General features: G+C 52.4%; 1 protein-coding gene across 1 annotated transcript; it reads left to right on the top strand.

Annotated features, from left to right (window-relative positions):
• The first annotated feature begins 3572 nt into the window (after positions 1 to 3572).
• On the top strand, positions 3573 to 9462 carry DNASE1L3 (deoxyribonuclease 1L3). The gene is made up of 8 exons (XM_005145864.3): positions 3573 to 3781; positions 5391 to 5479; positions 5972 to 6064; positions 6337 to 6449; positions 6972 to 7084; positions 7889 to 8046; positions 8551 to 8647; positions 8878 to 9462. The coding sequence occupies exons 1-8, from the start codon at positions 3650 to 3652 to the stop codon at positions 9004 to 9006; spliced, it is 924 nt and encodes a 307-aa protein (XP_005145921.2). The 5' UTR covers positions 3573 to 3649; the 3' UTR covers positions 9007 to 9462.
• Positions 9463 to 9718: the final 256 nt, after the last annotated feature.

Below are 9718 nucleotides of genomic sequence, written 5' to 3'. Positions count from 1 at the left end.
GCACAACATGGGACAAACGCATATACAAATGCTCCTGGATTTCAGAACATGATGAAGTGAGCCCTACCTGCCTGCTAACAGCTTTAAATGGTACCTTCTTAACTCAAAGTTAATGCGTGTTACACACGTTCTAATTACATTTTTAGCTGCTGACAATGAGGGTGCACTTACTGCTAGAACCCCCTCCTTCATCGGTGGCTGCAGTATCTTTATGGAGGGATAACTTCAAAGCCCACTCTAATTGCCATGCGTCACAGCCTTTATTTCAGGTTGCTGTGAGCTCTCCCACACCTCAGCTAAGTGGCCTGCTTCAAGAAACTGGGAACACAATGAGGTGTTTTTCCATGAACTGCTTTACCTGGCAGCCTTTCACCCCTGACATCCACTGCTTGAGCAATCCTGACGTATTCAGTTGAATAAGAAAGCACTATCAGAGCCCTGTATCAGCACAGGAGTTATGCTCTGGCAGTAATTTAGTATTCCAGAATAATAAACAGAGGATTAAGTATCAAGGATGCTGCTACTGATTCAGAACATACCATACATCTTGCACTCCATGTATTTCAAGCCTCAATTATACTGAATTTCCAGGGGAACAGCCACTTATCACCATCAGACCGACACCAAAGCCACTTCCCAAATGACCAGACTGGTCTGCAGCCCAGTGGTGACCTTTAGCAAGACAAAGTGCTCCTAGTGCTTTGCTACTCATTAACTTGAGATTCCAGGAGACTGCCATAAAATGCTCAGCTCGATGGTTGTGATAAGGTCACCGAGAGCCCAAAGGTCATTCAATTTGCCCAAAGGGACCTACTTTTATGGTGATGTTTGTGCCTTTGGGGCTGGCTCCTCCCCCAGACCTCCCCTTGCTGCAATGGGGGTTGACAGAGCTGCAATTTAGGTAGAAACAGTAAAAATGAAGGAACACCCAACACAAAGCCTGGCACATGGGAAAGGAAGCACATGGGTCCCTCCTTGAGTAAACAGAGCTGTGGTGGGAGATGGGGAGCACCAGCCTGGGGGTGCCGGTCCCCACACCCCAACACCACCCTGTGCCCATGCTCCTTTGTGGGGACCGGTGTATGGGGATGCTGACCAGGGCAGCAGGGGGATGCTGACGAGCTGGGGCTCAGGCAGGCAGGAGCACAGCAGCACCGGTGTCCCCAGCAGCGCTGAGCCCCCTCCAGCACAGACACCCCTCTTGGCACACAGGGGATCAAATAAAGCCTCGGTGTTATTTCCAGGCACTGAGCAGAGCCCTGGGTCACCTCGTGCCCCACAGGTCTCACCCCACGGAGTGCCCCATGGGTCACAATGCCCTGCAAGCCCAATCCAGGCTCCCTGCACAGAGCAGAAGGGATGTGGGCTCACTCGGTGTCTCCCAGAGAGGACAGGAGACGTCAGAAATCCTCAGTCCATTGCTGCCAGCACAAACAAAGCCCCATGAGGCAGCCAGGGCTGCAGCCCAAAGGAAGTGACTGCACCAGAGGGGAGAGGAGGAACCCCCCCATGGCTGCCAGACCATCACACCCTGCTATGGCATGGGGCACATCCCACCCCATCCATCCCTCAGCACCTACTTGGGAGCAGGAAGGAGGCAGAGCTGAATCACTGCTCCAGCCACAGCCCCAGCACAGGCTGTCAGCAAAGCTTCCCTGAGGAGGAGCAGGCAAGGCTTGAGCAGCACCCACTCAAAGCTCTAAGCTCTTGCCCAACCTGGCTTTGGCATTGCCTGCAGCCTCATCACTCGCCCCTTCTTTCCTGGAAGCAGGGAAGGACTGAAAAGGAGCTTTATGAGGGAACTTCCCACAGGTGCTGCTCAGCTGGAGGTGATGTTCCTCACTCAGCATCATTCAGAGTATGGGTGAACACCCAAACCAGGCTGATTTCATCAGCAGCTTCATTTGTCTTGTGCAAGACCAGGAGAGCTCTGAACAGGCAGGGTTCATAAGCTGGCATCAAGTGGGTTTTATGGCGTGATACAGAGCAAAGAGCACATGCAGAGAAAATGCAATAAGCAGAGATAAACTGGTGCAGCAAGGAGCGTGAGCTCCCCATGTCACTGCAGAGGGTGACTCTGCCTGCTGATAACCCCAGGGTGCAGGGGAGGGCTGTTAAGTGAGCCCTGGGGACAAACAAGGCATCATCAAGGCACAGTTCAGGGTCAGAGTCCTCATAGGCACCACCAAAAATGCTTCTTGGTGCCTGAGTAGCCAAAGCAAGTCTGGGTTTGGGGAGAGCTCTGGGGTTTGGTGGCTCTGACCCCAAGGCTGCAGCCGCTGTTGCAGACCATTGGCTCATGCTGTGCCTGTAGCGAGATCAAGCAGGAGGTTTACAACCCCTACAGCTGTTGCTTTCCCTTCTTCATTATTAGTTTCCTCCAGAGCCTGTCCTGCCCGAGGCTGGTTCATTAGAGACCCAGTGGAGAGAAGGCACAGCACAACCCCTGTGATTTGGGAGGTCCAAGCCTGCTCCCAAGCTGCTGTGTTCATTAGGAAGCAGGAGGGCAGCCGGGCAGCTCCCGGTGCAGGCAGGGCAGGGAGGTGCAAGGGCTCAGGAAAAGGAGGATGTGAAGGAACATGTAAGCAAAAGGAATAGAATCCAGGATACCTGAAGGTGCCGTTTAGCCTGACTTCTTGTTATACCTCCTGTAATTATAGACCTCCTGTTACTAATGCATCTCCAGGCACATGGCAGAGGAGTAAGGAAGGCAGGGGAATGCTTTCCCTGCACAACCCACCCAGTGTGACAAAGCCATCCCAGCTGCAGCATCCTTACTTGGTGTCATCCTGGCCAAACTCATGTGCCCACCTCCACCACACAGCACGAGCCAGACCCCCATGCACACCCCCTGGGTCACCACCCCGAGACTGCTGTGCTGGGGACACTTGGCTGGAGTTTGGGGGCAGTGCTGGGGGTGTCATGTACCTTGGTATGGCTGCACTGCACTGAGCCATAGGGTCCCATCAGCTGTGGGTGGCCCACAGCAGGGTACATCACGGCTCTGGGTGAAGGTGGAACTGGTAAAAGAGAGTGGCCTGGGGTGATGGATGGTTCATCACTTTCTCACAGCATGACTGTCCAACCACAGCAAAAGCAGAACAGAACATGGATATGGTCAGAATGACTGCGTTCAGGGTGTCCCACCACCATCACCTCTCACTGGGGCTTCCAGTGCCCACCACTGGTGCCCTCCAGAAACCTCCCTCTTCCCACTGCTGCTTCCCAGACCCTTTCATCATCCACCCCATCCATTTCCTGCTCTTGACCTCTCTCCTGGGTGGCCCAGCGAGCCTGGTCCTGGCCCAACACTGCCCATAGTGTTCCTGGCTGGTGTCCAGGCATAACAGGCATCCCTATGGGGATGGATGCTGGAGTCTGTTGGAGCAGTTTCTTCTCCAGGATGGGGACATTGGCTTGGGAGAGCTGGTTTTCCTCCTGGCAGACATTCAAAGCCTCCATGCTGCTTTGCACAGGGAGATGGAAGTGAGGGAAAGGAGGAAATGGTAATTCCTGTTCATGTTCGTGATTGACACAGCTGACTGCTCAGTTTGATCTCCCACTGGCCACAGAGGGACGGATGCACAAACACACGCATAGATATTTATAGGCACTCTCGCAGCAGCTCGTTTCATGCAAGTCCCTGAAGATGTTGCTCTTCATCTTGCTTTGGCTCTTCAATTTCAACCCATCTCTGAGCCTAAGAATCTGCTCCTTCAACGTGAGGTCTTTTGGAGAAGCTAAAATAGGCAGACCTGAAGTTGTGGATGCCGTGGTAAAGGTACGTTCACCTGCCTGGATAAGACAGACATGGAGTTTGCTGGGGATTTCCTACCTGCATAATCTTGCACTTTTATCTTTTCACGGTTGAGCTTCAGGTTAAAATTGAGTGAATAATTTAACTAACTTCATTGTCTTAAAGTAAAACTCAGGCTGTGTTTGAGTAGGATGTTTACTGCTGTTATAGCCTGCATGGGAATAGAGCAGAAAAACCAGCTGCTGTTTGCTGTGGAAATGGAGTTAGGAAAGAAGCAAAACCTTTGTGCGCAGGAAAAACAATTTTGACTTTGAAGGCACAGAGCTTTGGTTTATGGTACGTTACTGACCTTGGTTTGTGATGATCCATTATTGACCTTGCTTACATGCTGGTTATTCTACAGTATTCTGGTCTAATTAAACACATCTCAGGACAGCAGAGAGAATCGTATTGGAGTGCAAAGACTGAGTGCTCCCTTGTGTGAGCAAACCCTCTCCATCAGGGTCCCTCTGCAGCAGCTGAAGATAACTCAGCTTCTTAAAAGAACCTTGTTTTGGACTTAACAGCTTCTGCAGGTGCCCTCCGAGATGCCACAGTAAGAGAGGAGGTGGTGCTCAGTGTTAGAGGCATAGCTGCAAGTGTCAAAAGGCAGCAGTGAGGAACGACACCATTTAGGTTTTAATCCTTTCATTCCAAATTGCTAGAGAAGAGGGTTTCCATATCTGGACCGTTCTTACACCATCAGCACCGTGGGCAACATACTGATTCCTGCATGTTTCAGAGGGCAGTTCAAGGTTTCTTCTTCCCATGAAATCACTCACAACAAAGCCATGGGCAGAAGGAAGCCCTGGGACGTGCTGTGCTGCAGGGTGAGCTGGGCTTTCCCATGGGGATCCTGGTGCTGGCCATGGGGCTGGGGCAGCCCCCTCAGCACCCTGCAGCTTCTCTGCTGCAGCCCACAGGTGCTGGGACCTCATTTCAAATCTGGGGTTGCTTTGGGCTCTATGGGCTGTTTCAGAGGGGCTGCAGCAGAAGCAGGGACAGGCGAATGCTGACAGCACACGCAGCTTTCAGATGGCACATGTGGCTGTAGGACCCTGGGGGGCTTACTCCAGAACAGGATGGAAACCATTGCAGTGAGTTGATAATGGACCCTATCCGGCTCCTGCCACATCCGCCTGGGCACCAAGGGAGTTGGTGTGCTTGTGTGCAGGGCAGGTCTGAAGCAGGGAAGGAAACCAATGTGGCAAGGGGCAAGGGAGAAAGAAGTGTGAGTGACCATGGGTGAGGGCAGGGGTGCCAGGGCAGCACCCAGCAGTGCTGGGGTTAAAGCAGGCTTGCAGCAGCTCTCACTGCCCCTTCCCCTCCACACTTCCTCCTCAGAGCAGGGCAGAAGTTCTTCAACAAACCCAAACTGCTCCCAAGTTCCCTCTCCCTGCTCCCGTGGGGATGTGAGGCAGCTCTGAAAGCAGAAGGACCCTGCTCAGGCTGCTGCTCCCCTCCCACGACCCCAGGCTTGGAGCTGCTGCTTCCACAAAGGACTTCCCCGCACCAGTAACCACTTCTGTCCAACCCCTTTCTAACCCTCCAAACCCACCACCTGCAAACCTGCTTCTGCTCCTTCCCCTCACAGATCATTTCTCGCTGTGACATCATGTTGCTGATGGAGATAAAGGAGAACAAGAACCGGGTTTGTCCTCTCCTGGTGGAGAAGCTCACCAGGTACATTGGCCACGGGCGAGTGGGCAGATGTTGGGAAAGCAGCTTGGCAAGAGCCTGTGCTCTGCTCAGTGCTGCCTTACTGGGGTGAAAGCTCAGGGTCTGGGTTTGTCCCAGCCTTCGAGGAAAGGACAAGGCTCTGGCAGCCCCATAGAAGACCAGGAACAAGGTCAGCTCCGAACCCTGTAGGACACGTATCTTTAAATCAAAGTAACTTAGGTTCAATCTGTTAAAGATAATGCTCAAAGGGAAAACAGAGCTCCCCAGTGCGCTGCACCAGGGCAGCTGTGGGTCTGCAGGGCTGGGAATTGCTGTAGGTTGGGGATTGCCTGCCTGGACTGGCAGCCCAGAGGAGCCAGCAGCATGTGCCTGGCTGGATGTGAGACCCAGCTCTGAGGTCAGGCAGGCAACATCCCATACCCTTGGGCAAAACTATCTCCCCCTCATCCCCCCATGAGTGCAGAAATGAACCCAGGAACACCACTTTCCTTCCAGAGAGCTGAAGGGGCCGAAGGAGGAATACCGCTGCGTGGCCAGCGAGAGGCTGGGAAGGAAGAGCTACAAGGAGCAGTACGTCTTCCTCTACCGGTGAGCAGGCTCCTCTCACCAACAAACCAGCCCTTACTCTGCCCTCCCTGCAGGGATGGGCTGGACACGGTGGTGGCTTTGCTCCAAAGGACCTGCAGAGATGCAGGCTGTGCGGGTGGGATGGGCTCTGCCTGGCCATGGGATTGTCCCAGGCAGAGCCACCTGTGTGGCTGTATCCGTCTCAGACCATGGCTTAGAGCACTGAGTCAGAGTTAGACATGTCCCAGCAAGCCATGAGTGTGACATCTCCTATCCTGTTCATTCTGGTGCAGGCAACACCTGGTATCGGTGAAACAAACATACCAGTACCCGGACACCCAGCCTGGGGATGAGGATGCCTTCTCCAGAGAGCCCTTCATCATCTGGTTCCACTCGCCAAAAACTGGTGAGACCTTTAAGAAACAAATCATCCTCCCACTGGCAAGTCCCATGAAGCAAAGTAGCCCTGCTGGACCCAAGCATGTGGTGGTGGCCGCGAGAGGGGCCACATCCTGACCCCATGCTGCTTTTCCTCACACAAGCCACATTTTGCCTTCAGGGCTGCTGCCTCCAGCATCATCCACAGCTCAGTGCATGCTGCAGCCCCAGGAAAGCCTTCTCTGCTGGCACAGGCAGTGGTTTGGTGGATGTGCTCCATGCCACTGGCACAGCCACGGGAGCAGCTATTGCCATGGGTGTCAGAGCAGGGTTTGCCTTGCCCTGACACAGCAGCTCACCGCATCACAGCTCAGCCTCAGTGGGCAGCTGATGGGGAGCACTGTGCAATGGCCTCTGATCCACAGCCAGAACAGCAGCTTTTTCTTCTTCAGACAAACCTTCTTGCTTCCGAGTCAGTTTCTGTGTCTTTGTGAGTCATTGTGTGTTTAACCAGTATGCTTTTTCCTGTTCTTTTTGCTTTGTTTTTAAGCTGTCAAAGAATTTGCTATAATCCCTTTACACACCACACCAGAGACAGCAGTACGGGAGATTGATGAGCTCTATGATGTGTATTTAGATGTAAAACAGCGCTGGAAAATTGAGGTTAGTTGCCACATCCACATTACTAACAGCAGCTTTGGTGCTGACTCACCTGGCGTGCTATTCACTACTCACAGCCTGCTAACCTTAAAACTGTTGACAAGCCCCAGATGTTGAGTCTCTCTTCAGTGTATTTTCACTGAGCTCACCACGTTTTAATAAGTAAACTTGATCTCACAATAGAACTGTTGTTTCGTCAGCATGCTTGGTGGTGTGCCCAGCAGGAAGAAGGATCATAGAATCAGACTGGTTTGGGTTGGAAGGGACCTTAAAGCTCCTCCAGCTCCAACCCCTGCCATGGGCAGGGACCCCTTCCACTAGAGCAGGTTGCTCCAAGCCCCTGTGTCCAACCTGGCCTTGAGCACTGCCAGGGATGGGGCAACCACAACTTCTCTGGGCACCCTGTGCCAGCGCCTCAGCACCCTCACAGGGAAGAAGATCTTTTTAACACCTAATCTAATCTACCCTTTTCATTCACCCTTGTCCTGTCCCTACAGGCCCTTGTGCAAAGCCCCTCTCCAGATTTCTTGTCAGCCCCTTTAGGCACTGGAGCTGCCCTAAGGTCTCTCCAGAGCTTTCTCTTCCCCAGGCTGAACACCCCCAGTTCCCTCAGTCTTCATAGGAGAGGTGCTCCAGCGCCATGAGCATCTTCGTTGCCTCATTTAGGCTTGCCCCAGTACACCCAATGAGTGCTTGCTATTCAAGCTGCAATGGCTACTGGGAGCATCCATTGACCCTAAAAGCCCTTGCTGTCTTCTATTGAAAAGCTGTCCTCGTGATTACCTCTAAATCCCTCCTACCTTCCAGAACTTCATCTTCATGGGGGACTTCAATGCTGGATGTAGCTACGTTCCTCAAAAGCACTGGAAGAACATTCGGCTGAGGACTTACTCTGAGTTCATCTGGCTAATCGGAGACAAGAATGACACCACAGTGAAGAGAAGCACAAGCTGCCCATATGACAGGTAAAGTGTTCACCATCAGATCATGCACTGTGACTCCCTGAGGAAAACATATACCAAAAGGTATCAATGACTGTCAGATAAAGCAAATGCGCATGAGGCCTTCAAAGATAAAACAGTGTCCAGGCAGAAATGAGGTCTGAAATGAGATCTGAATACTTCTAGTCAGGAGCACAAAGCACTTTGCAGGCTTGTTGTCATGCAGGTTTGCAGAAGGTACAGCTTTGAACTCTGCAGGACTGCTAGGGATGGTTTAGATAGAAGTAAAGTGATGCTGGCTTCCAAGGCCATCACACACCAGGACACTTGGGTGCTTCACTGCTAAGGACAGCAATGAGCCAAACTGAGCAGGAAGCAGGTGCTGGCATCTCAGTACCCGGCCTGTCAGTAAGGACACACCATAGATAGCTGTGATTGCATCAAGGCCACCCCTCTGGTCACCAGCTCAGTGCTGCATGCCGCTGGTTGGGCACACCTTAACAGCACCCCATCCCTTGCTCCTTGCAGGATCGTGGTCAGTGGGCAGAAGCTTGTCCAGGCCATCATGCCACAGTCTGTCAATATCTTTGACTTCCAGAAGGACTTCCAGATGACCGAGGAGCAGGTAGGCACAGCCTGGCCTCTGCAGCAGTCTAACAAGGACTAACACAGTACAAAGCCAATAGCATCCAGGCAGTTTTGAACATGGCCCTGGCCATAAAGCCATTGCATCCTCCCAAAGTGATGCAGTGCTCATACTGCACCTCCCCACTGCGTGGTGAAACCCACTGGGGCAGTGTTTGGAAACAGTGTGGGTATCTGGCTCCCAAACCCCCCTGTGCTCTTGTCTTGCAGGCACTGGGGGTGAGCGATCACTTCCCAGTGGAGTTTGAGTTGAAAGCAAAAGGTGGTTTCTTCAACTGGCTGAAATCAAAGTTCACAAAGAAGAGGAGACCGAGGAACAGCCGCCGCTGGAGCTCGTGAGCGTGCTGAGTCCTCTGCAGTGGTGTGGGAATGCACAGCTCTCAACAGATCTTGCTGAAGACTAATGTAGATATACCCACAGCAAGGGCAATAGGTAGTGGGAAGGAACCAAATGTTTTGTTAAAGTTCAAATATTTTGGGTAAGAAAGGAAATGAAACCTTCAGGTTTTTTTCCTAATTGTAAGTAAAAATAGCTCAGCTAGAAGCAGCATGCTGTATGTACTGTACTGAGCACAGATGTAAGGGACAAAGGGAAAATGCTTTGGTGTGCTTTGTCTGTAGCACCCGAAGGGCAGGGATCTCCACGTGCTCACGTGGGTTCTGGAGCTCTGCCATTCCTCTCCAGGGGCAGAAGGATTGAAGGGACCTTTCTGCATTGTTCATGTGTGTGTATGTGCTTCAGAGCTGCCACCAGTGGGACACAGGCCTGTGCCTGGTGGTTTGCAATGTAAAGCATTTGCTTGGTGTGGGTTTGAAGCTGCTCACAGCATCGAGGCTGCTGCACTAACCCAGCCAGGAGCAGCAGGAAGAGAGCGCTGCTGGTATCACCCTTCTTGCCTGCCTGCAAACCTGAGGTGAGAAGTGCTGCGGATCCCAGGTGACAGCACTGCAACAGAACATCATGAAACTTACATTAAAGTCTGACTTCAGCATCATCATGTGCACGTGAATTGCATTTCCCCTTCCCAACGCCCCCAGACCTCCATGGCAG

This window comes from Melopsittacus undulatus, chromosome 9, assembly GCF_012275295.1.
Source record: "Melopsittacus undulatus isolate bMelUnd1 chromosome 9, bMelUnd1.mat.Z, whole genome shotgun sequence".
Lineage (NCBI taxonomy): Eukaryota > Metazoa > Chordata > Aves > Psittaciformes > Psittaculidae > Melopsittacus > Melopsittacus undulatus.
This window is presented reverse-complemented; position numbering and strand designations above follow the sequence as displayed.

What these genes read in the sequence shown, in the direction of transcription:
- DNASE1L3 (XM_005145864.3), top strand. Translation starts at nt 3,650, where the DNA reads ATGTTGCTCTTCATCTTGCTTTGGCTCTTCAATTTCAACCCATCTCTG. An exon ending in TTGTGGATGCCGTGGTAAAG is followed by an intron (nt 3,782 to 5,390) that starts GTACGTTCACCT and finishes TTCCCCTCACAG; the next exon opens with ATCATTTCTCGCTGTGACAT. An exon ending in AACAGCGCTGGAAAATTGAG is followed by an intron (nt 7,085 to 7,888) that starts GTTAGTTGCCAC and finishes CCTACCTTCCAG; the next exon opens with AACTTCATCTTCATGGGGGA.